The following is a 27481-nucleotide window of genomic DNA, read 5'->3' as shown; positions in this document are numbered from 1 at the left end:
CAATTTGTCCTGAGTAGGCTGATACCCCATATGTGGGGGGAACGTCACAAGGTTCGACGACCAACCCGAAAACTAGAGGGTGGAAGTGTGCCAATAAAACTGCAACTAGTGACCTCGGCATTACTGCTGCTGAAGAGCTGGACCTGCTAATCAGGTGGCTGAACCATGATCCACAGAGCGAATCAAGAGACTCAGATCTGTTTACATCAGTGATCCAGCGGCTGGTCTCATGACCGCATGGGACAGACTAGAGAAAAATGTTGGCAATTCTGAAGCTATAGAAGATGCACTGATCAAACAATTACAGGATTTTCCTAAAATATCCAGCAAGGACGTTTCAAAATTCCAGGAACTCAGTGAACTGCTGTTCGAACTCCAGCTGGCCAAGACAGACACCCATCTTACTGGTCTCAGCTACCTGGACACCGCACGTGGGGTGAAACCCATAGTCACCAAGCTGCCATACAACTTACAAGAAAGGTGGACTACGCTAGGGACAAGATACAAAAAAGAACACCAGGTATCCTTTCCTCCGTTCTCCTACTTCTGCGAGTACATCAAAGACATGGGTGGGAGCTGTACTATACTGTGTGCTGGGGGAGATGCACTATACTGTGTGCTGGGAGGGAGCTGCACTGTACTGTGTGTTGGGAGGAGCTGCACTGTACTGTGTACTGGGTGTGAGCTGTACTGTGTGTTGGGGAGCTGCACTATACTGTGTGTTGGGGAGCTGCACTATACTATGTGTTTGGGGGGAGCTGCACTATGCTATGTGTTTGGGGGTTGCTGCACTATACTATGTGTGTGGAGGGGGCTGCATTATACTGTGTGTGTAGCTGCAGTATAACTGTGAGGGGGTTGCAGTATGGTCTGAGAGGAGCTGCAGTATACTCTGATGGCGGCTGCAGTATACTCTGAGGGCGGCTCCAGTATACTCTGAAAGGGGCTGCAGTATACTCTGAGGGGGGCTGCAGTATACTGTGTGTATGTTGGGCTGCAGTATATTCTGAAGGGCACCTCAGTATACTCTGAAGGGGCTGCAGTATACTCTGAGAGGGGCTCCAGTATACTCTGAGGGTGGGCTGCAGTATTAATGTGAGGGGGGCTGCATTATTCTCTATCAAGGACCATAGGGAGTGCATTATACTGTATCGAGGACTATCTGTCCCCATCATTCTTCCTCAGCCGGTGTAAAGAAACTCGGGAACAGGCGTCTAACAACTTCAATGCCGTCGATCACGCTTGTTTAACGGCCTGAACTCTTCACCTATAAATACAGCCGAAATGTTTGTGTGATATGGAATATGTGAGCTTTTGGGGCCCCACTTTAAACTTTTGCTCAGGGTCCCACTTTCTCTAAAACCAGCCCTTTACGCATGCAGCTTATTCTGTTTAGTGGCCAGTGAGAAAATGCACCTATACTCTGCATGCACACCAACTTATACTCCAGTTCATCTCTTTAGGTTTTGTTTCAGGTTATTTCAGCTCTTTGAAAATAAGCAGGTGGCCTCCCATTTCCTTGAGCTGAACATTACATTCATATAGTTCCCCACGGCTGGGTGTCCATTAGCCAGGTCTCAGTCCCTTATTCAAATTACGTCACTTGACGTATGCTAAGATTTTAATACTAGAGGTTAGGAACGTCCCGAATAAGCTCATCTTGACATGGTGGGATGGCTTTTTTTTTTTAATAAAAATTATGTTAACTAATCAGTCTATATTATTTTCATGCACTACTGCTATTTATTTACTGCAAGGCATTTACTTACTTTGTTTTTACCCCAGGTTTTGTTCCAACACATATAGTGCTGAGAGGTGTGTTTTAATGGACTAGTATTTTGGGTCTGGGTTTTAGGAACATCCATAGAGCTGGGAGGGATTGCCTGTTCCCTTACATTTGATTCAATGGCTTGGAAGAGGCTATAAAAGGCTGTTCCGCTGCTTCATGTAGTGCTGTGAGTTGAGGTGGACACAACTCTGGCGATCAGCACTTCAAAGCCTGTTTCATTTATATGGACTGTTTTGTTTAGGCTGGAGTCACACTTGCCATATCAAAAATTGGTCCGATTTTAACGGCCGAGAATCACACAAATGTTCCCTGAACAGTGATTCGTATGTAATCCGCTTGCAATGCGAGGATGCGATTTCCTTGCATCTAGTAACAGTGTGACATCTGTACGGCATCCGTATGCAATGCGATATTAACCCCTTAACGACCGCCGATACGCCTTTTAACGGCGGCCGCTAAGGGTACTTAAACCACAGCGCCGTTAATTAACGGCGCTGTGGAAAAAGTGAATAGCGCCCCCCAGAGTCGGATTTTCTCTGGGGTCTCGGTTGCCGAGGGTAGCCGAGACCCCAGAGAACATGATTCGGGGGTTTTTTACCGACCCCCGAGTTGCGATCGCCGGTAATTAACCGTTTACCGGCGGTCGCAACAAAAAAAAAAAAAGCGATGTGCCGTTTAATTTCTCTGTCCTCCGATGTGATCGCACATCGGAGGACAGAGAAATAGGGTCCCCGATGGCCCCCAATAGCCCCCCGATACTTACCTACCTCCCCCGGTGCTCCTCGTGGGTCCCCATGGGCGCCGCCATCTTTTTTCCGGGAAAAAATGGCGGGCGCACGCGCAGTACGCCCGCCGCCCGGCACCCGGAAGATCTTTGGGGTCTCGGCTGCCGGGGGTAGCCGAGACCCCAAAGAACATGATCGGGGTCGGTTTGCACCGACCCCTGTTTTGCGATCGCCGGTAATTAACGGTTTACCGGCGACCGCAAAAAAAAAAAAAAAGCGATCTGTATTTCTCTGTCCTCTGATGTGATCACACATCAGAGGACAGAGAAATAGGGGGATTCGGGGACCCTAACATACTCACCCGGTGTCCCTGGGTCCTCTTCTGTCTTCTCCTGCCAGCCGGCTTTTTCCTTATGGCGGGCGCATGCACAGTGCGCCCGCCATCTGCTGCCATCTGCCGGCCGGCAGGAGAAGACGAGTTGGGGCTAAAATTAGGGTTAGGGTTAGGGTTAGGGTTAGGGTTAGAGTTAGGGTTAGAGTTAGGGTTAGGGTTAGGGTTAGAGTTAGGGTTAGAGTTAGGGTTAGGGTTAGGGTTAGGGTTAGAGTTAGGGTTAGGGTTAGGGTTAGAGTTAGGGATAGGGTTAGGGTTAGGGCTAGGGTTAGGGCTAGAGTTAGGGTTAGGGTTAGGGTTGGGGCTAAATTTAGGGTTAGGGTTAGGGTTAGGGTTAGGGCTAGGGTTAGGGCTAGAGTTAGGGTTAGGGTTAGGGTTAGAGTTAGGGTTAGGGTTAGGGTTAGGGCTAGGGTTAGGGCTAGAGTTAGGGTTAGGGTTAGGGCTAGGGTTAGGGTTGGGGCTAAATTTAGGGTTAGGGTTAGGCTACTTTCACACTAGCGTTTTTTGGCTTCCGTCGCAATGCGTCGGAGAAAAAACGCATCCTGCAAAAGTGCTTGTAGGATGCGTTTTTTCTCCATTGGCTTGCATTAGCGACGCATTGCGACGGATTGCCACATGTCGCATCCGTCGTGCGACGGATGCGTCGTGCTTTGGCGGACCGTCGGCACAAAAAAAGCTACATGTAACTTTTTTGTGCGACGTGTCCGCCATTTCCGACCGCGCATGCGCGGCCGGAACTCCGCCCCCGCCTCCCCTCACAATGGGGCAGCGGATGCGTTGAAAAAACAGCATCCGCTGCACCCGTTGTGCGGCGCTTACAACGCTAGCGTCGGTACGTCGGCCCGGCACACTGCGATGGGCCGAGTACGACGCTAGTGTGAAAGTAGCCTTAGGCTTCTATCACACTTGCGTCGGTACGGGGCGGTCGCAATGCGTCGGCCCGACGTACCGACGCACGTTGTGAAAATTGTGCACAACGTGGGCAGCGGATGCAGTTTTTCAACGCATCCGCTGCCCAGTCTATGTCCTGGGGAGGAGGGGGCAGAGTTACGGCCATGCATGCGCGGAAATGGCGGACGCGACGTACAAAAAAAAGGTTACATTGAACTTTTTTTGTGACGACGGGGCTAAAGTTATGGTTAGGGTTGGGGCTAAAGTTAGGGTTAGGGTTGGGGCTAAAGTTAGGGTTAGAGTTGGGATTAGGGTTTGGATTAGGGTTGGGATTAGGGTTACGTTTGGGATTAGGGTTAGGGGTGTGTTGGATTTAGGGTTTTGATTAGGGTTATGGTTAGGGTTGAGATTAGGGCTGTTTTGGGGTTAGGGTTGTGATTATCGTTAGGGTTGTGATTAGGATTATGGATCGGGTTAAGATTAGGGTTAGGGGTGGGTTGGAGTTATAATTTGGGGGTTTCCACTGTTTAGGTACATCAGGGGGGTCTCCAAACACGACAGCCAATTTTGCGCTAAAAAAGTCAAATGGTGCTCCCTCTCTTCTGAGCTCTGCCGTGCGCCCAAACAGTGGTTTACCCCCACATATGGGGCATCAGCGTACTCGGGATAAATTGGACAACAACGTTTGGGGTCCAATTTCTCCTGTTACCCTTGTGAAAATAAAAACTTGGGGGCTAAAAATCTTTTTTGTGGGAAAAAAAAATATTTTTTATTTTCACTACTATGCATTATAAACTTCTGTGAAGCACTTGGGCATTCAAAGTTCTCACCACATATCTAGATAAGTTCCTTAGGGGGTCTAGTTTCCAAAATGTGGTCACTTGTGGGGGGTTTCTACTGTTTAGGTACATCAGGGGCTCTGCAAACGCAACATAACACCCACAGACAATTCTATCAAAGTCTGAATTCCAAAATGGCGCTCCTTCTCTTCCGAGCTCTGCCGTGCGCTTAAACAGTGGTTTACCCCCACATATTGGGTACCAGCATACTCAGGACAAATTGGACAACAACTTTTGGGGTCCAATTTCTCTTGTTACCCTTGTGAAAATAAAAATTTGGGGGCTAAAAAAATCTTTTTTGTGGGAAAAAAAATATTTTTTATTTTCACTACTATGCATTATAAACTTCTGTGAAGCACTTGGGCATTCAAAGTTCTCACCACATATCTAGATAAGTTCCTTGGGGGGTCTATTTTCCAAAATGGGGTCACTTGTTGGGAGTTTCTACTGTTTAGATACATTAGGGGTCTGCAAACGCAACATAACGCCCGCAGACAATTCTATCGAAGTCTGCATTCCAAAATGGCGCTCCTTCCCTTCCGAGCTCTGCCGTGCGCCCAAGCAGTGGTTTACCCCCACATATGGGGTACCAGCATACTCAGGACAAATTGGACAACAACTTTTGGGGTCCAATTTCTCTTGTTACCCTTGTGAAAATAAAAACTTGGGGGCTAAAAAATCTTTATTGTTAAAAAAAAAATATTTTTTATTTTCACGACTCTGCATTATAAACTTCTGTGATGCACTTGGGCATTCAAAGTTCTCACTACACATCTGGATAAGTTCCATGGGGGTCTAATTTCCAAAATGGGGTCACTTTTGGGGGGTTTCTACTGTTTAGGCACATCAGGGGCTCTCCAAACGCGACATGGCGTCCGATCTCAATTCCAGTCAATTTTGCATTGAAAAGTCAAATGGCGCTCCTTTGCTTCCGAGCTCAGCCATGCACCCAAACAGTGGTTTACCCCCACATACGGGGTGTCGGCGTACTCAAGACAAATTGTATAACAACTTCTGGTGTCCATTTTCTCCTGTTACCCTTGGTAAAATAAAAATTTGGAGGCAAAAAGATCATTTTTGTAGAAAAAATGCGATTTTTTTATTTTCACGGCTCTACGTTATAAACTTCTGTGAAGCACCTGGGGGTTTAAAGTGCTCACCACACATCTAGATAAGTTCCTTAAGGGGTCTAGTTTCCAAAATGGTGTCATTTGTGGGGGGTCTCCACTGTTTAGGCACATCAGCGGCTCTCCAAACGTGACATGGCGTCCGATCTCAATTCCAGCCAATTCTACATTGAAAAAGTAAAACGACACTCCTTCTCTTCCAAGCTCTGCGGTGCGCCCAAACAGTGGTTTACCCCCACATATGGGGTATTGACGTACTCAGGAGAAATTGCACAACAACTTTTGTGGTCTAATTTCTCCTGTTACCCTTGTGAAAATAAAAATTTGGGGGCAAAAAGATCATTTTTGTAGAAAAAATGCGATTTTTTATTTTCACAGCTTTACGTTATAAACTTCTGTGAAGCACTTGGGGGTTCAAAGTGCTCACCGAATATCTAGATAAGTTCCTTAAGGGGTCTAGTTTCCAAAATGGTATCACTTGTGGGGGGTTTCCACTGTTTAGGCACATCAGGGGCTCTCCAAACACGACATGGCATCCGATCTCAATTCCAGCCAATTCTGCATTGAAAAAGTCAAACGGTGCTCCTTCACTTCCAAGCTCTGCGGTGCGCCCAAACAGTGGTTTACCCCCACATATGGGGTATTGACGTACTCAGGAGAAATTGCACAACAACTTTTGTGGTCTAATTTCTCCTGTTACCCTTGTGAAAATAAGAATTTGTGGGCGAAAAAATCATTTTTGTGAAAACAAATGCGATTTTTTATTTTCACGGCTCTACGTTATAAACTTCTGTGAAGCACTTGGGGGTTCAAAGTGCTCACCACACATCTAGATAAGTTCCTTAAGGGGTCTAGTTTCCAAAATGGTATCACTTGTGGGGGGTTTCCACTGTTTAGGCACATTAAGGGCTCCCGAAACGCGACATGGCGTCTGATCTCAATTCCAGCCAATTCTGCATTGAAACAGTCAAACGGTGCTCCTTTACTTCCAAGCTCTGCAGTGCACCCAAACAGTGGTTTACCTCCACATATGGGGTATCGGCGTACTCAGGAAAAATTGCACAACAAAATTTGTGGTTAAATTTCTGTTTTTACACTTGTGAAAATTAAAAAAAATGGTTCTGAAGTAAAATGTTTGCAAAAAAAAGTTAAATGTTCATTTTTTTCTTCCACATTGTTTCAGTTCCTGTGAAGTACGTAAAGGGTTAATAAACTTCTTGAATGTGGTTTTGAGCAGCTTGAGGGGTGCAGTTTTTAGAATGGTGTCACACTTGGTTATTTTCTATCATATAGACCCCTCAAAATGACTTCAAATGAGATGTGGTCCCTAAAAAAAAATGGTGTTGTAAAAATGAGAAATTGCTGGTCAACTTTTAACCCTTATAACTCCCTAACAAAAAAAAAAAATTGTTTCCAAAATTGTGCTAATGTAAAGTAGACATGTGGGAAATGTTATTTATTAACTATTTTTTGTGACATATCTCTCGGATTTAAGGGCATAAAAATACAAACTTTGAAAATTGCAAAATTTTAAAAATTTTCACCATATTTCCATTTTTTTCATAAATAATCGCAAGTAATATCGAAGAAATGTTACCACTAACTTGAAGTACAATATGTCACGAAAAAACAATCTCAGAATCAGTGGGATCCGATAAAGCGTTCCAGAGTTATAACCTCTTAAAGTGACACTGGTCAGAATTGTAAAAATTGGCTCGGTCATTAAGTACCAAATTGGCTCTGTCACTAAGGCCGGCCTCACACTAGCGAGTTTTACGGACGTATGAGCGCATAAACTACGTCCGTAAAATACGCATTAAACATGGCCCAATGATTCCCTATGTCCCAGCTCCTATCTGCCGTATTTTACGGATCCGTAATATACGGTCTTGTACGGCCGTAGAAAATCGCAGCATGCTGCGTTTGTCACCGTGTTGCGCAAAAAAATCGCCAATGAAAGTCTATGGGTGCGTGAAAAATACGGATTACACACGGACCAGCAGTGTGACTTGCGAGAAATACGCCAGCCAACGCCAGGTGCAAGGAATTGAGCCAAGCCCTCAATCATGAATCCCAGACATGCTAATTAGCTGAAAACGCCACACAGACATCCCGGAAGTCTGGGGCTCGCCTCCACAGAGTTGCATGCATCATGGCCAGTCTAATTAATGTGGACATGCTCCTCATCCTGGTCCAAGAAAGGCCAGAAATATGGGACCAGCGGGATCCAAACTACTCCAACCGGGCCAGGAAAGAGGCAGCTTGGAGGGCCATCTGTGGCCTCCTATTCCCTGATTATGCCCAACGGCCACGTGCGGACCAGACAAGACTAAGTAAGTACACTCATGTATTCCCCAGATTTGACTTTACAAGATGCTTTCCCTACATGATGACTTGAAGAATCATTTTTAGATATCTGTGTCATTTATGTCCATTTTGTCAAATCCCAAAGCTGATTAACAAGGCCAAGTGTTTATGTACATAGGTAATCTTGATGTTGCGCGGATAAATATTTCTTGGTACTCATACCTCGCCCAGAGGGGTGTTGCCCCTTGTCTTTATTTGTCCTAAATTGTCACATTAGGCTAATTCTTGCAGAAGGCATTTTTATTTCACATTCACAATCCGACCTAATGTATGTTTGCAAGAACAGGGTTCTCTCCCCTCCCAGTCTGTGACTGTAAAGTTTCCAACTGTGACCGATATATAGACCACTGCATGTAACCCCTTTCACATCTGCTGCACCATGTAAATAATGGTGCAAGAAACCCCCCCCAAAAAAAAACAAACAAAAAAAAAAATCAATGACAACTGTAAGAAGCTATGTTCCTACTGATCTTGCTCAATATTTTTGAACATGTAATTGCAGTGGATGATGTAATGACACGATGGCGCAGCATCCGGGACCAATACCGGCGTGAAAGACAGCAGCGGGCAAGAAGTGGGTCATCAGCCCCACTCAAGAAGCGGAAATATATCTACTATGACCGTCTTTCATTTTTGGATGTCAGTATGAATCTGAGGCAGTAAGTAATAACCTCTCCACACATTTTGATTGATAATCAATCTTATCTTGTTATTTTTACGGTTCTTACATTGCCAATTACATGTAAGGATGTGTAAATATAGTGCAAAATATAATGTAAACAAGGCTAAATTCAAAAAGGATCCTGGATGAGAGAGGACCCTGCCCGCCAAACATCACTACCTACTACAAGGGATGGATGAGAAGGTAGTAGGCGAGATTAGAAATGTTCATGCAGTGGTTTGTTAGTTGGTTTGTTACTGGATGTTCTGTGATTGTTTGAAGATGTGGGTCTTCCTGTTTTTGTTTGAGCTTGAAATGTTAGGCCACATTATGATGTGTTGTGATAGTGTTGTTAACCTTTGGTGTGATCCCACAGAAAAATCTGGTATATTCATGTGTGAATTTGAGATAAGAGTGGAGTAGATGTTGGTCTGATATGAGGTTGTGTGTATGTTTTTTGACACAATATAGCTCACAGATGTGTAATTAAACAATGGGCAAAAACTAATCCCTTTTTTTTTTGCTTTTTATTAACAGAACACAGTCTAACCTCACAGAGAGGGAGACCGGGTCGGAATCGGAGGCTCTGATCGATCCTGTAAGTGTTGATGAAGAGGTGGCAGGCCCATCTTTCCAAGCTTCAGCATCCATCCTTGAGGACCCATCAGCATCATCATCACAGCAGGCAGCAGCAAGTGAGGAAGATGCAGCAGCACCACCACCCTCAGCACCACATGATGCTGAAAGGCCTGAGGAACATGCCCAGAGCAGCAGCCCTCCACACCCACTGGTGTCATCCCCACAGGCAGCTGGGCCTTTACGGAGAGCCCGCCGAAGGAGAGAGCTGCAAGCAACAAGAAATGATGTTGACGCTGGGGTCCTCAATTATTTGGCCAGGGCAGCAACGGATGATGGAGAGGAGGCCTTTGCCCGCAGCCTTGCCCGTTACCTTAGACCCCTTCCCCGTGAGGTGAGGCTACGTGTGAGAGGGTGTATGCAAATCCTGATTGATTTAAGCACAGCTCCAAATAACCCCTATGAGGTGTTTGAATATCTTGAGCGAAGGCAGCTTTCCCAAACCAACCTCTTGCGCCTTCAATTCCCTCAACAGGAGCAAGATCAATCAGGATTTGCAGCACCTCCTCCACGTATGCCTCCACCTCAACCCCTCCCACCACCAAATATACAAAGGCCATCAGTCTACCAAATGGCAGCCTACAACCCCCAATCCCAATATGGCAACTTTTCCAGACCCAGTGATGTAGGCTGGTCCCAACCTGGGTTTGGACAACATGGCCATTTTGGGCTTGGGTATGATGCAAGCCAATATGTCCGTCAGCATGAGGCACAGAGACAATTGGCTTATGGACACCACCCAACTGGCCAATATGGACAAGGCCAGTATTCTGTGCCACAAGCCAGTGCATCCTCACAGGATGAAGTCACATTGGCCCAACAAAGGCCCCCTGACCAGGACCCAGAGCAGGCACCATCTCCCCCGCCAACTTACAGGGATTTGTAATGTATTGTTGTTTTGTGGCCTAATCTTTATATTTGTGAGCTGCCTACCATGGTTTTGTGTTATTTTTGGCACCATTTAACCTTTTCTGTTTTTTCTGGTTTTAAACTTCACCCTAAAAAAGGAAAACTAACATATGAAAAAAATATGTTAACAGGGAAACCAAAAAAGGCTGGTTCTTTAAGTAAAATGTTTTTGAAAAAGCTAAATGATGTTTTGGTCAAAATCATTATTGCATCACAAACATATTCTAGAAACATAAACATAGGGTCAATAAGGAAACACAACACACACAGTACTTTTTCTGGGGCATAAAAAATTATATTTCACAAAGACATCAAGAAAATAAGAAAATTACAACTGAGAAACAGCATAATCTTGCCAGGGAGTAGAACCCTGAGGAGATACAAAATAATTTGTCAAAACATCCCTAACTTTGACTCCAGAAAGGGGACGGCGCGGAGGAGGGCCATGTGGTGTTGGCCTAATTACACTACGCAACATGTGTTCATCATTACCATCTGCAAAGCAATCATGTATGCGGGTAAAGTTGTGCAAAATGACTGATGCTTTGATAACTTCAGTGACGGTAGCCTCACTGAGCTGTATGGCAGTCTGGAGGACACGCCATTTTGCCACCAGAATACCAAATGCACACTCAACCAGTCTCCGCGCCCTAGAAAGGCGCAAATTAAATATCCTCCGACGGTGGTCCAGGTTGCGCCGGGGATAAGGCCTCATGAGGTGTCTGGTCAGTTGGAACGCCTCATCACCAACCAAAAAAAAAGGCATTGGTTCTGCAGTGGAGCCTGGGAGTGGTTGTGGTGGTGGGAGATGTAACTGGTTGTCACGTAGCCGCCGACCCATTATAGACGAATTGAATACCCTAGAGTCTCCAGTTCGGCCATAGGCCCCAATGTCTACAATTATAAACCTGTAGTTACTGTCAACTACAGCTAACAGTACTACAGAGAAAAACTGCTTATAGTTGTAGAATTGGGAGCCCGAGTTCGGCGGCTTACGTACCCGGATATGTTTCCCATCCACCGCTCCAATGCAGTTTGGGAAGTCACAATTCACCTGGAACCCATGGGCTATTTTGAGCCAATCAGCCTGTTTTGGCTCAGGCATCACAAGGTCCTTGAGTCTATCCCATATTTGCCGACATGTTAAACGCACAATGCCAGAAATGGTTGATTGGCCAATCAAAAACTCCAGGTGGAGTCCCGCAAATGACAATCCAGTGGCCAGGAATCTGAAAGAGAAACACATACCAAAAAATTACATATGGGTCAAGAGTGCACACAAAACATTTCTCATAAAAAAATCCCAAACAATGCTGGGACAAACCAAAATTACAAAGGGAGCTTAACTAAAATATTTTATGATCTTTGTCACATCTGCTTGTGACCTAATGTACACATATTCTGGGTCAAAAATAAAGGAAACAAACCCATAAATACAACAAAAGGTATGTGAGGATGTAGAATACATACCGTAATGTAAGGAGAAGACGTTCCTCGGCGGAGATGGCTTTGCGCATCATTGTGTCCTGAAATGTTATTCCTGGGCGTAATATCTCCAACAATCTGTCAAATGTTTGGATTGTCATGCGGCAGTAGAGATAGAACTTTTCTGGATGTGCCCGCAGAGCTGTATATAGCCGATGAAAATGGCCTTTAGTGAGGCGTTGGGTCAACAGAGGATGCACCCACATTCTTCTGCTCCTCCTTCGCGGATCCACAATCACAGGGTATGGCTGGCCAAACCGACGCGACAAGACCCAGTTAAACAAAACCCGCTGTGTTGGGGTGAACTGCAGGTGGTCAGACATGGTACAAATGTTAACCCAACACTCCAACAGATGGCAAACCACAAAATGACCATATGGGAGGGAGACACCTGTTGTAGGGGCCTTAAATAGGGTTGATGATGGTAATTTAAATCAAGTTCAGCCTCAAAAACCGTTAATTGTCCATTTTGTCAAGTTGCGTGAAAAAAACGCAATACGGTGGACATACGGATTACATACGCAACATTACCTGCGCAAAATACGCCACCACACCTTGCCTACGGAGTTCGTACGGATCACCGTATTTCGAAGCTTGAGGCGTATTACGGCCGTAAAAAATGGACCGTAATTTTATACGCTGAGTGTGAGGCCGGCCTAAGGGGTTAACATGAGCTTTTACATACAGAAGTTCTCTCTATTTAAAATCGTAACTGTAAATATTGTTTTAATGCCAAACAATCTTCAAAATATCTATCTATCTATCTATCTATCTATCTATCTATCTATCTATCTATCTATCTATCTATCTATCTATCTATCTATCGCTATAGATATAATTAGATAGAAAAAATGGAGCAACACATACAATTAAATGGGTGCACAGGCCTCCAAGCAACTAATACATATACCGTATTTTTCCGACTATAAGACGCACTTTTTCCTCAAAAAATTGTGAGGAAAATGGGGGGTGCGTCTTATAGTTGGAACTCAGGCTTACCGGCATTGTGGCGGCGACAGAGGTGCGAGGATGATGTGGCGTGGTGAGCGGTATGGCGTGAGCAGGGTCCTGTCCACATTTGAGGTGAATCCGCGGCCCGGTATTGAAGGAGAGCAGCAGAGCTGGGTGAGTTACGGTTTTCCCGGTGGCGGCGGCCATCTTTCTGAGGCCGCGCGTGCGCAGATTCAGTACTCTGCTTCCCAGGGCTTCAGGAAAATGGCCGCGGGAGGCCGTGCGTGCGCAGATGGAGATCGTGGCGGCCATTTTCCTGAAGCCAAGTTCGCAGATTGAGATCTCGGCTTCAGGAAAATGGCCGCCGCGATCTCCATCTGCGCACGCGCGGCCTCCCGCGGCAATTTTCCTGAAGCCCTGGGATGCAGAGTACTGAATCTGCGCACGCGCGGCCTCAGAAAGATGGCCGCCACCACCGGGAAAATCGTAACTCACCCAGCTCTGCTGCTCTCCTTCAATACTGGGCCGCGGATTCACCTCAAATGTGGTCGGGACCCTGCTCACGCCATACCGCTCACTGTGCCACATCATCCCCGCACCTCTGTCGCCGCCACAATGCCGGTAATCCCGCCGCCACCGGGAAAACCGTGACTCACCCAGCTCTGCTGCTCTCCTTCAATACTGCCGCGGCGTCACCTCAAATGTGGAAGGGACCCTGGCCGCCGCCACCTGAGGAAGTGACAGCACATCTGCTGCCGCCACAGCACTGCCGCAACCTCCCCATGGACACCAGGCCATGGCGTCGCCCACCTAAGCAGGATGGGACCCTGCTCAGGTGCACGCCATTCCGCCCACCGCTCCTCAGCATCACCTCACCTCTGCCACCACCATGCCTCCTGTGACCCTGCTCTGCCACTGCCTGCCCTCAGGTAAGAGATCTTAAATTCGGACAATAAGACGGACCCCCATCTTATAAACAATCTTTTTTTCTGCAATTTTCACCCCAAATTTGGGGTGCGTCTTATGGTATGGTGTGTCTTATAGTCCGAAAAATACGTACTTGCCAAATATACAGGGACCAAAAAAATGGAAGGCAGCACTCCAGGTTTTAGCAAAAATATAAGTGGACTTTATTGGGCCCACATGGCATGGTGCAACGTTTCGGCTTCCAAAAGCCTTTCTCGAGCAGTGGACTACAAGTGCATACAAGCATATATGTAGAGGTACATATCAATAAAGTGCAATTAACATTTTAGTCAAACAATATCTTTGTATACATAAGAAATCCTTTTCATTTCATACAATCTGTGTAATCTATACAATTAAAAATAGTGCATTTGCTCTAAAGTGCTCAGTGACAATTAGACATACAGTTAAAAGGCATACAGTATATAGCTTAACATAAATCAATGATGAAAACAGTGTACACAACAAACCAATTTTCTGACCAAAAGAATATATGAACATATACTCAATAAATAATGAATTAAATTAATATAAGAAAAAAGGTGACTGCTACACAAAAAAGTGAATGGCAAACTATTCGGGGTATTAATAAAGAAAAACAAAAAACGCCAAGGTTGGAAATCAAAATTAATAAAAATATATATAAATATAATATATATAAAATATATTAAAGCCAAGACATATGGATATATAAAAGAATGCCTTTATTTATTTTGTTTTATGGCAAATGGCACTTCATAATGTGCCTGTACTTGTTAAAAATATATAAAACAATTCATATAGGGCATAGACCATAAAGACACAAAATACCCTCAAAACGTATACATATATATCTAATGTATAGGTAAATAATTATGTGCAAAAAAGAAGCAATGTGCAAAGTGTGCAAAAAAAGTGCAAACATGCGGCAAAAACATATATATATGATTATATCAAATATATAATAAAGTGCAAATGCAATGCGGTGAATAAATGCAATCAAATATATCCAATTAAAATAAGGTGGTGTAAATGTGTATAGCTATCCCCCACATGTACTATATACCAAAACAAGGTATATAACCAATGATGTATATCATATACTATTGTAAGTAAGAAAGGGGGGTTAATACGTGTGTAATACTAATGAGGGTAAAATATAATCAAAGATGAGGTGGTAGGAATATATAGGCCGATGTCCTTAATGATAGATGTAACAATATCAGGGTAGATAAAAATGGTAATATATACCTGCAGTGTCCGTCCCTCCAAGTACAGCGCACCCCGACGCGCGTTTCGGATAAATCCTTCGTCAGGGGGTGGTGTACATGTGGGACCAGAGGGTTTATATGTGTGGAAGACGCCGATGAGAAGGAGCGGAAGCGTTAGCGGCACATGCGCCGCCCGAAGGACCCGGAAGTGGACAGAGCCAACATCACACTACCCGGCAGCAGAAGAGAGCCGCTGTCATGGCAACATAGACGCTGAATGCCCACATCCCGGGACACAGACGGCGCACGCGCACAGCAACAGCAACCTTCCGATGGGCGGTAGCAGGAAAACCAGAGTGAGAAAGGATGGAAAAAGAAAAGGTGTATGTGAAAAACATATTAGAAATATAATAATAATTTATATATGAAAAAAATAATTTATATATATATATATAATGAATATGTGTGCTAATTTTACATTATGTGATGAATAAAACCATGGTGTACATGAAATATAAGTGTATATATTAGTACAAGAAATATAAATGCCCACAGAACGCAGACACACAATAAGAAATATGCACACGAAAATAAAAAATAAAAATAAATAAATAAATAAGTCATGCTACAAACTCTAACATCAATTAATCCAACATACCCCGCAAAAGACAATATGTGACATAATAAACATACATATATAAAAAGAGGAAAGGGTCCAATCCACATTTTACAAAGACAATATACAAATAGAAATAATAAAATAATTATACTAGTAACATTATTCATATTAAAACACTTGTTCCTTTCAGAAGAATCATTGATTGTGACCAACAGGAAAATCTGACATCGATCCAACCACGTCAGAAATGGTAGGAACTAGTGTTGAGCGATACCATCCGATACTTGAAAGTATCGGTATCGGATAGTATCGGCCGATACCCGAAAAGTATCGGATATCGCCGATACCGATACCTGATACCCATACAAGTCAATGGGACACCAAGTATCGGAAGGTATCCTGATGGTTCCCAGGGTCTGAAGGAGAGGAAACTCTCCTTCAGGCCCTGGGATCCATATCCATGTAAAAAATAAAGAATTAAAATAAAAAATAGGGATATACTCACCCTCTGACGCGCCCTGGTTGTAACCGGCAGCCTCCGTACCTAAGAATGAGCAGTTTAGGACCCTCGATGACGTCGCGGCTTCTGATTGGTCGCGTGCCGCTCATGTGACCGCTCACGCGACCAATCACAGGCCGCGACGTCATCGCAGGCCCTAAGTTTAGGACCTGCGATGATGTCGCGGCTTGTGATTGGTCGCGTGAGCGGTCACATGAGCGGCACGCGACCAATCAGAAGCCGCGACGTCATCGAGGGTCCTAAACTGCTCATTCTTAGGTACAGAAGCTGCCGGTTACAACCAGGGTGCGTCAGAGGGTGAGTATATCCCTATTTTTTATTTTAATTCTTTATTTTTTACATGGATATGGATCCCAGGGCCTGAAGGAGAGTTTCCTCTCCTTCAGACCCTGGGAACCATACACTGGGAACTTCCGATTCCGATTTCCGATACCACAAAAGTATTGCGGTATCGGAATGCTCAACACTAGTAGGAACATAAAAAAGAACTGGAAAGGACCGAAGGTAAGTATGTAACTGAAAAGATAATGGAATAAAATGTGTTTAAAAAGCCTGCATAAAAACAATAAAAGAGAAAAATGAAGAACATATACATATATATTACATCTGTGTGAATCTATATATATTTATTCATATAGACTGGACATGCATATCCCCAAATATGGAGTATGGAGGCGCACACCAGTCCATGAATACAAATATATGCACATGAAAAGTTTAAATAAAAAAAAAAAAAAAATTAAATAATAATAATAAAAAATACCGGTTCAATTAAAACAAGGTTCACAAAAAAGAAACAAAGCTAAAATTTTCATTTAAACCCAGGGGCGAAACTGTTTTGAAGGTATACTAATCTTACTGCCTCTAAGGGTAGGTTTGATTGTATCAATCCCAATAACCTGTAACAAAGAGGCATCAGAGTCATGAAAGGTTTAAAAATGTTTCGGGAGGGTCTTAAGTGTAGATATGTCCTCAATGTCTTTGGCAGCAGTCAGGGCAGTTTCTAGCCCAAAAATGACACAGGGCGAGAGTAGGAAATTTCTCCCCCCCCCCCCCCCCCCCCCGGCACCGAAAATAATAAACATTATTTTTGTGGGCTTGAGTAATAAATAGAGAGCAGGCTTGTATCTTCCCTTTTTTTAATAAATTATAATTTGCCTTTAACTTATATAGAACTTGGGGAAAAGGGACAAGTATGCTAATTATTAACGGTGAGAACAAAGTTGTAGGTAAATAATATCTATTAATTATTTTGGAAACAGATCCTAAAAATTGTAGGTTGCAGATTTATGAGAAACTGACTCTTCTAGATTTAGCCGCTGCAAAAGCATTAATAGCTTCCGAATAATTCAGCTTTTCTGCCAGTTCATTTTCTAATTCCAGGTCACATTTACTAATCTCTTCTAAAAGGAGATTGGCGAGACTTTCCCCAGATGTATCAGTAGCAGGACGATAGCCAATAAAATGTTCCTTTATTGCTACGTGATCATCATCTATATCAACAAATCTTAAGGTGTATGACAACTGTTCAGTGTGACCTGCATCTTGTGTGCAGTCCAACATTATTGAAAAATACTTAGATCTTTTGGCTTTTTCTAGAATACATTTCTTCACCTGAGAGGCCATCAAGCAGATAATTTCATTTTGAATTAAATTTCCACAGTAATGTGTATGGATTTCCTGGGAAGTAATTCGTTTTAAATGATCTCTCATTACTGGTTCAAATTTTCCAAGAAGCTCTATAAGCCCAAGGAAATGTCCATTATTTGGTGTAAACAATGTATTTGACGATCCTCGAAAAGCTAAATTATTGGTTGCCAGGTATACAGTTACTGCCATAACTCTTTCCAACACTTCTCGCCTGGGTGAGGATGCCACCAGACTGCCAAAGATGAGGTAAGTCAGCTGGGCCCCCTCCCGGGTTTCATGCTGTGGGGCATGCCAAATCAGCATGCCCCAAGGGTGGTTGGGGGGGGGGCAGGTGTGGGGGTCCCCATCCAAAAAAAAAGGCTAGCCCAACCCATCCCATCCCTCAGACCCCCTCACCTGTTCAGTGTGTCAGTGCCCTCTGCCCTCTGAGTCTGAGCGCGCTCAGACTGCTAAATGGGGCTGCTGGGAAGGGAAGGACTAATCCATAGGCAGGGGGTGGGCATTTTTGCTATACTGCTACCACTGTCAGACTAGACTGCAGCCTGTCCTGTCCAGCATTGAAATTGGCAACAGCCAGGCAGCCTAGTCTGACAGTGATAGTGTGTGTGCTTAGCTCTTTGATCACTGTCTCAGGGAGCGCCCGTGCTCAGCCGAGAGCGCGGCGCCCCTGCTATCAGTGTGGGAGTGGCCGAGCTGCCTCATCCTGGCTGTTCATTCTCGCTGTTCATCCAGCGCGGAGCGGAGGTGAGTCATACCTCCCAACTTTTGAAGATGGGAAAGAGGGACAAAGTTTGCGGCGCGCTTTGCGCGCCGCGGCAAATTTTAGGCCACGCCTCTGACCACACCCATTCATAATTAGTCACACCCATATCCACATCCCAACCACACCCATTTAGCACTGCCGATCACACTGTTTCATATACAATAATTATAAACAAAAAAATATGGCCACACAGTGCCCCATACTGTATAATGGCCACACATGATGCTCCATACTGTATAATGAACACACATGACGCTCCATACTGTATAATGGCCACACATGATGCTCCATACTGTATAATGAACACACATGATGCTCCATACTGTATGACCGCACATGATGCTCCATACTGTATAATGACCGCACATGATGCTCCATACTGTATAATGACCCCACATGATGCTCCATACTGTATAATGGCCGCACATGATGCTCCATACTGTATAATGAACACACATGATGCTCCATACTGTATGACCGCAAATGATGCTCCATACTGTATAATGACCGCACATGATGCTCCAGACTGTATAATGACCGCACATGATGCTCCATACTGTATAATGACCCCACATGATGCTCCATACTGTATAATGACCGCACATGATGCTCCATACTGTATAATGACCGCACATGATGCTCCATACTGTATGACCGCAAATGATGCTCCATACTGTATAATGACCGCACATGATGCTCCAGACTGTATAATGACCGCACATGATGCTCCAGACTGTATAATGACCGCACATGATGCTCCAGACTGTATAATGACCGCACATGATGCTCCAGACTGTATAATGACCGCACATGATGCTCCAGACTGTATAATGACCGCACATGATGCTCCAGACTGTATAATGACCGCACATGATGCTCCATACTGTATAATGGCCGCACATGATGCTCCATACTGTATAATGGCCACACATGATGCTCCATACTGTATAATGGCCGCACATGATGCTCCATACTGTATAATGACCGCACATGATGCTCCATACTGTATAATGGCCGCACATGATGCTCCATACTGTATAATGGCCACACATGATGCTCCATACTGTATAATGGCCGCACATGATGCTCCATACTGTATAATGGCCACACATGATGCTCCATACTGTATAATGACCGCACATGATGCTCCATACTGTATAATGACCGCACATGATGCTCCATACTGTACAATGACCGCACATGATGCTCCATATTGTATAATGACCGCACATGATGCTCCATACTGTATAATGACCGCACATGATGCTCCATACTGTATAATGGCCACACATAATGCTCCATACTGTATAATGACCGCACATGATGCTCCATACTGTATAATGACCGCACATGATGCTCCATATTGTATAATGACCACACATGATGCTCCATACTGTATAATGACATACAGGCACGCAGCTCACACACAGGCACGCAGCTCACACGCACGCAGCTCACAAACACATGCAGCTTTGACACAAATGCATCACACACGCAGCCATCACACACACACGCAGCCATCACACACACACACACGCAGCCATCACACACACACACACGCAGCCATCACACACACACACGCAGCCATCACACACACACACACACGCAGCCATCACACACACATGCAGCCATCACACACACACGCAGACATCACACACGCAGCCATCACACACACACACACACGCAGCCATCACACACACACGCAGCCATCACACACACGCAGCCATCACACACACACAGCCATCACACACACACAGCCATCACACACACACAGCCATCACACACACACAGCCATCACACACACACAGCCATCACACACACGCAGCCATCACACACACACAGCCATCACACACACACGCAGCCATCACACACACGCAGCCATCACACACACGCAGCCATCACACACACGCAGCCATCACACACACGCAGCCATCACACACACACACGCAGCCATCACACACACACGCAGCCATCACACACACAGCCATCACACACACACACGCAGCCATCACACACACACACACACGCGCAGCCATCACACATGCAGCCATCACACACACACGCAGCCATCACACACACACACGCAGCCATCACACACACACACGCAGCCATCACACACACACGCAGCCATCACACACACACACGCAGCCATCACACACACACACACGCAGCCATCACACACACACACACGCAGCCATCACACACACACAGCCATCACACACACACACGCAGCCATCACACACACGCAGCCATCACACACACACACACGCAGCCATCACACACACACAGCCATCACACACACACACCCAGCCATCACACACACACACACGCAGCCATCACACACATCACACACACACAATCTCCTCTGTGATGCAGGGGCGGCTGATGTCCATGTGCAGCTCTCTGCTGAAGTCTTCAGTCTCCTGCTCACAGCTCTGCACTATCCCGGCACCTCCCCCGTCTCTCCTTCTCTGCCGGGATAGCAGCTAAGAGCAGAAGCCGGAGCTCCGTGCACACACAGCCAGAGGTAGTGAATCGCTGACCTTTCTTCTTGATTGCTGCAGGCTCTCTCCTTCAGCGTGGCAGCGCCGCACAGGGGGCGGGAGGGGGGGGGGGTGTTGCGCGGGCGGTCAGGAGGCAGCTTTTATATAAAAAAAAAAAAAAACAGGCTCTCTCTACGTCCCGGAAGTGGGCGGGGCTTCACCGGCGGCCGCAAATTCGGGATTTTAAATGCCCGAAGCGGGACAGCGGGACCCCGGTGCCAAAGCGGGACTGTCCCGCTGAAATCGGGACGGTTGGGAGGTATGGGTGAGTGGCGGCGCCGAGGTGGCCGCAACCATTATGTGCGGTGCGGGGGGGGGGGCGCGGCGACGCGAGGCGATGATCTGACCGCTCAGCTGTCAGATTTGCAGCTGAGTTCGGGCAGGGCGCGCCCGCGCTCAGCACTGAGCGCGGCATCCGCGCCCCTGACAGCCCTTAAACAGCAGCAGCAGCGGGCAGGGGACCACCGGGGCCCGAGGCCTCTCCTGCGCCCCCCGGCCCCACGGCGCCCCGTGTGGCCGCCCTGCCCGCCCTGTTGAAGAAACGGCCCTGGCAGCAGTAATCCTCAGGACATGCTCTCGAATTCTAACCTTTAAATGGCGAGTGGTCAAGCCAAAATATATTAGAGTGCATGGGCAAGTAGCATAGTATACTACTGCCTTGGTGTTACAGGTTATAGGCTGGGTAATCTTAAAGGTCTTTAGGCCATCAGAACTTACAAAAATTTGGGCTCTCTCGACATTAGGACAAGCCACACATTTACCACAGGGACGACAACCGGCAGACGGTTTAGAAGCAGATAAGAAAGATGACTTAGGTTCTGCAGTATAATGGCTTTTAACTAATTTATCTCCCAAATGTATTCTTAAGCTTTGGTGATGGCACCGCTAGTCACCGAAGCTCCGTTCCCTGCATTTAATTCATTCCCCAGTCTTTTACAGCTGGGCGCGGCCACATTAGCAGCGCTCCTGGTTTTAAATGTATTTAACCCATTGAGATGGATTCACAGTGTGGGACTTGACTGTATGGCGAACAGATATGGGATATTGTTGCTTTTTTATTTTGGAATTTTTTTACAGGAGAACAAGGGCTTCAGTTGAATTCAGGATACAATAAAGATAATAAAACCTGTGTGTTTCTTTCTTTCATTAAAATACTTTATTCTTAATGTGTGTGTGTATTTTTTAACCCTTTCAGACTATTAGATTAATAATGGATAGGTGTCTTATTGACACCTCTACATTATTAACCAGGCTTATTGTCACCTTACAATAGCAAGGTGACATTAACCCAGTATTACCCCATATGCCAATGACACAGGGCAGTGGGAAGAGAGAGACTAACTGCCAGAATATAGTCACTAGATCGTATGATTGGTCTATTAATTCAAATCTAATTTTTGACACTATTTTCAGTATTTGCCTCAGGTTTATCTAGTGACTATATACCATTTTCCTGAAGGCACCATTATTTTTGACGGCTATCCCCTTGATCTATTATATTACGTGCCGGAATAGGCGCATCATATAGATGCGCCTTTTCTGGGGTGGCTGGGGGCAGATGTTTTTAGCCAGGAGGGGCAATAACCATGGTCCCTCTCTAGGCTATTAATATCTGACCTCAGTCACTGGCTTTCCCTCTCTGGCACAGAAAATTGCGTGGGAGCCCATGCCAGTTTTTTCAGTGAAAACATTCTTTTATTAAATACATGCAGGTCCCAAATTTTACACACCCATACTACTAACAGTGTTAGTCACTGACATATGTAAATTTAACTGTTCTGCAATGGTTTACTGTATGTAAACCATGTCTCCTATCCTGTCGGCTTCTGCAATGATTTTACAGAAGCAAATGAATTATCGGCTATTCTGCTATCTATCTGTCTATGAAATATAAAGATATATGTGTGTCACTGACATATATATATATATATATATATATATATATATATATATATATATATATATATATACTGCTCAAAAAAATAAAAGGAACACTAAAATCCCACATTCTAGATATCACTGATTAAAATATTCCAGTTGCAAATCTTTATTTATTACATAGTGGAATATGCTGAGAACAATAAAATTTAAAAATGATCAACGCAAATCACAACTAATATCCCACGGAGGCCTGGAGTTGGAATAATGCTTAAAATCAAAGTGGAAAATGAAGTTACAGGCTGATCCAACTTCAGTGGAAATGTCTCCAGATGAGGAAATGATGCTCAGTAGTGTGTGTGACCTCCACATGCCTACAACGCCTGGGCATGCTCCTTAGGCGGCGGATGGTCTCCTGAGGGATTTCCTTCCAGACCTGGACTAAGGCATCCACCAACTCCTGGACAGTCTGTGGTGCAACATGACGTTGGTGGATGATGGGGGACATGATGTCCCAGATGTGTTCAATCGGATTTAGGTCTGCGGAATGGGCGGGCCAGTCCATAGCTTCAATGCCTTCATCTTGCAGGAACTGCTGACACACTCCAGCCACATGAGGTCTGGCATTGTCCTGCATTAGGAGGAACCCAGGGCCAACCGCACCAGCATATGGTCTCACAAGGGGTCTGGGGATCTCATCTCGGTACCTAATGTCAGTCAGGTTACCTCTGGCGAGCACATGGAGGGCTGTGCGGCCCTCCAAAGAAATGCAACCCCACACCATTACTGACCCACTGCTAACCAGTCATGCTGAAGGATGTTGCAGGCAGCAGATCACTCTCTACGGCATCTCCAGACTCTGTCACGTCTGTCACATGTGCTCAGTGTGAACCTGCATGGTGTTCGGCTGTGAGCACAACCCCCATCTGTGGATGTTGGGCACTCAGACCATCCTCATGGAGTCGGTATCTAACTGCATCCGCATACTGCGGCACGACCTGCGTACCTAATGTTAAAGATAGGTACACAGGCCGCAAGCCGGCTGCATGCAGAAGTAGGCGGAGCTCGTGGCGGAGGTGCGGCCGAGGGCGGGGCTTCACGGAGGAAGTCCGCAGCCCTCCGCAGCTCAGCAAACGCTAGTGTGAAACTAGCCTAAAACATTTCCTATGTTAATAATGGTACGTGTAGAAATAAGATGCTATATGGTTGATCCATATGCGATCAGATTTTTCCTGTGCACCCATGGAATTGAATAGGTGTGTTTCAATTAAAATAGGAAAGAGACTGGTGCATGCAGCAATTTTTTTCAAGCAGACATTTGGTACGTGTAAAAGAAAAAAATGTATTCTGATGTTAAATTTTTGCACACACACTGAAAATGGGGTCATTTGGACGTAGCCTTGGGGGCATAATTATCCTTGGGACCCGATACCAAAGTGAGGGCCAAACAATATGGCCTCTGGTTATTATCAGTACAGTAGTACTCTTGCTCTGGCACCTAAATTGTTCAGGTGTTTTGCTGCCCTCTGGTGCATTTTCGCCATTACTGCGTCTCACCTTATAGATTGAAATAATATACAATACTCAAAAAAATAAAGAGAACACCAAAGTACCACATCCTAGATATCACTTAATCAAAATATTCCAGTTGCAAATCTTTATTCATTACATAGGGGAATGCATTGAGAAGAATAAAACATAAAAATGATCAATGCAAATCAAAATTAACCCCTTAACGATCACTGATACGCCTTTTAATGGCAGCAGTTAAGGGTACTCATTCCTCAGCGCCGCTTTTTAACGGTGCTGATAAATAAGGTTATAAGGCCCCAAGTGTCGGAAATTCTCCGGGGTTTCGGCTACTAGAGATAGCCTTTCCCATTTAATTTCCCTCTCCTCTGATATGAAATAGCACATCAGAGGAGAGAGAAGTGGGGTCCCCTACCCCCCCCCCCCCCCCCGGTACCTCCGGTGATCAAAATCAAATTAAAAAAAATAGTAAATCAAACCCCCCTTTATCACCTCCTCAGTTCGGTAAAAATAGTAAAATATTTTTTTATTATTTATCTCCATTTTTCCATTAGGGCTAGGGATGGGGCTAGAGTCAAGGTTGGGGCTAGAGCTAGATTTAGGGTTGGGGCTAGGGTTAGTGTTGGGCTAGGGTTAGGTTTGTGCTTGGGTTAGGGTTGTGGTTAGGGTTATGGTTGGGATTTTGGTTAGGGTTGGGATTATTCTTAGGCGTGTGTTAGGGTTACGGTGGTGGTTGCAGTTATGGTTACGGTTGGGATTAGGGTTAGGGGTGGGTTGGCATTAGGGTTGGAGTTAGAATTGGGGGGTTCCACTGTTTAGGTACATCTGGGGGTCTCCAAACACGACATGGCGCCCACCATTGATTCCAGCCAATTTTGATTTCTTCCACATTGCTTTAGTTCTCGTGAAGCACCTGAAGGGTTAATAAACTTCTTGAATGTGGTTTTGCGCACCTCGAGGGGTGCAGTTTTTAGAATGGTGTCACTTTTGGATATTTTCTGATATACTGACTCCCCCCCCCCCCAAACTCACTTCAAATGTGAGGTGGTCCCTAAAAAAATGGTTTTGCAAATTTTGGTGGTAAAATGAGAAATCGCTGGTCAACTTTTAACCCTTATAACGTCCTAACAAAAAATATATATTTTTCATTTATTTTATTTATTAACTATTTTGTGTGACACCACTCTCTTGTATAAAGAACAAAAGTTTGAAAATTTCAAAATGTTCAACATTTTTGCAAAATTTCAATTTTTTTTCATAAAAAACGCAAGTTATATCGCAGAGATTTTACCTCTAACATGAAGTACAATATGTCACAAAAAACAATCTCAGAATCAGTGAGATATGTTGAAGCACTCAGAACTATAACTTCATAAAGTGACAGTGGTCAGAACTGTAAAACTGTAAAAATTGTCTTGGTCATTACGTACCAAATTGTCTCTGTCACTAAGGGGTTAATACCCTATGGAGGTCTAGATTTGGAATTATATTCAAAATCAAAGTGCAAAATCAAATTACAGGCTGATCCAACTTCAGTGGAAATGCCTCAAGACAAGGAAATTTTGCTTGATAGTGTGTGTGGCCTCCACGTGCCTGTATGACCTCCCTATAACGCCTGGGCATGCTCCTGATGAGGCGGCGGCTGTTCTCCTGAGAGATCTACTCCCAGACCTGGATTAAAGTATCAGTAAACTCCTGGACAGTTTGTGGTGCAACGTGGCATTAGTGGATGGTAAGAGGTATGATGTTTCAGATGTGCTCAATAGGATTCAGGTCTGGGGAACTAGTAGGCCAGTCCATAGCATCAATGCCTTCATCATCCAGGAACTGCTGACACTTCAGCCACACGAGGCCTAGCATTGTCATGCATCAGAAGGAACCTAGGGCCCACTGCACCTGCATATGGTTTCACAATGGGTCTGAGGATCTCTTCCCGATACCTAATGGCAGTCAGGGTACCTCTAGCTAGCACATGGAGGGCTGTGCGGCCCTCCAAAGAAATGCCTACCCCCACCATTAATGACCCACTGCCATACTGGTCATGCTGGAGGATGTTGCAGGCAGAACATTCTCCATGGTGTCTCCAGACTCTGTCACGTGTTCAGTGTGAACCTGCTCTCATACGTGAAGAGCACGGAGCGCCAATGTCGAATCTGCCAATCTTGGTGTTCTCTGGCAAAAGCCAATCACCCTGCATGGTGTTGGGCTGTAAACACAACACTCACTTGTGAACATCGTGCCCTAATACCACCCTCATGGAGTCTGTTTCTAACAGTTTGAGCAGACACATTGATGCTAGTGGCCTGCTGGAGGTCATTTTGCAGGGCTCTGGCACTACTCCTCCTGTTCCTCCTTGCACAGGAAGAGGTAGTGGTCCTGCTGCTGGGTTGTTGCTCTCCTATGGCCCATCCACGTGTCTTGGTGTACTGGCCTGTTTTCTAGTATCTGCTCCATGCTCTGGACACTGTGCTGGCAGACACATCTACCCTTCTTACCATGACTCTCATTGATGTGCCATCCTGTATGAGCTGCACTACCTCAACAACTTCTGTGGGTTGTAGACACAACCTCGTGCTACTGTACCCCTAGGGGTGAGAGCAATAACAAGATGCAAAAGTGACCTAAACATCAGCCAAAAAGGATGAGAATAGAGAAATGGTCTCTGGTCACTACCTGCAGAACCACTCCTTTATTGAGGTTGTCTTGCTAATTGCTTGTAATTTCTACCTGTTGTCTGTTCCATTTGCACAACAAAAGGAGAAATTGATTCACAAATGGTGTATGAAAACTTCTGGTTTTAACTGTATTTCAGAGGCAGTGCAGGGCGCAGGATTACGGGGCCATAACTGACGTGCATGGGAGGGGGCTAGTATGAAAATGAGGACAGGGGCAGGGATTTCTTCCAGTCACCACACGCCAGCGAGCCTGGAAGAAATCATTAACATAAAGAATATAACATTTCTCAGCAATAAGACCATTAATATGAGGCAAACAGGTAGGACTAGTGTAACATTTCTATTATCTGTATGCCCATATTAATAAGTCATATAC

General features: G+C 45.1%; 1 protein-coding gene across 1 annotated transcript; it reads left to right on the top strand.

Annotated features, from left to right (window-relative positions):
• Positions 1–7513: 7513 nt before the first annotated feature.
• Positions 7514–10530, top strand: LOC143773526 (uncharacterized). Its single transcript, XM_077260968.1, has 2 exons — positions 7514–8788; positions 9328–10530. Exons 1-2 carry the CDS (start codon positions 8586–8588, stop codon positions 10310–10312), a joined length of 1188 nt encoding a protein of 395 aa, XP_077117083.1. The 5' UTR covers positions 7514–8585; the 3' UTR covers positions 10313–10530.
• Positions 10531–27481: the final 16951 nt, after the last annotated feature.

The sequence above is a fragment of the Ranitomeya variabilis genome, chromosome 1 (genome assembly GCF_051348905.1).
Source record: "Ranitomeya variabilis isolate aRanVar5 chromosome 1, aRanVar5.hap1, whole genome shotgun sequence".
NCBI lineage: Eukaryota > Metazoa > Chordata > Amphibia > Anura > Dendrobatidae > Ranitomeya > Ranitomeya variabilis.
The sequence above is the reverse complement of the archived record's forward strand: the minus strand, read 5'-3'. Positions and strand labels throughout refer to the sequence as shown.

What these genes read in the sequence shown, in the direction of transcription:
- LOC143773526 (XM_077260968.1), top strand. Translation starts at nt 8,586, where the DNA reads ATGTTCCTACTGATCTTGCTCAATATTTTTGAACATGTAATTGCAGTG. An exon ending in GTCAGTATGAATCTGAGGCA is followed by an intron (nt 8,789 to 9,327) that starts GTAAGTAATAAC and finishes TTTTATTAACAG; the next exon opens with AACACAGTCTAACCTCACAG.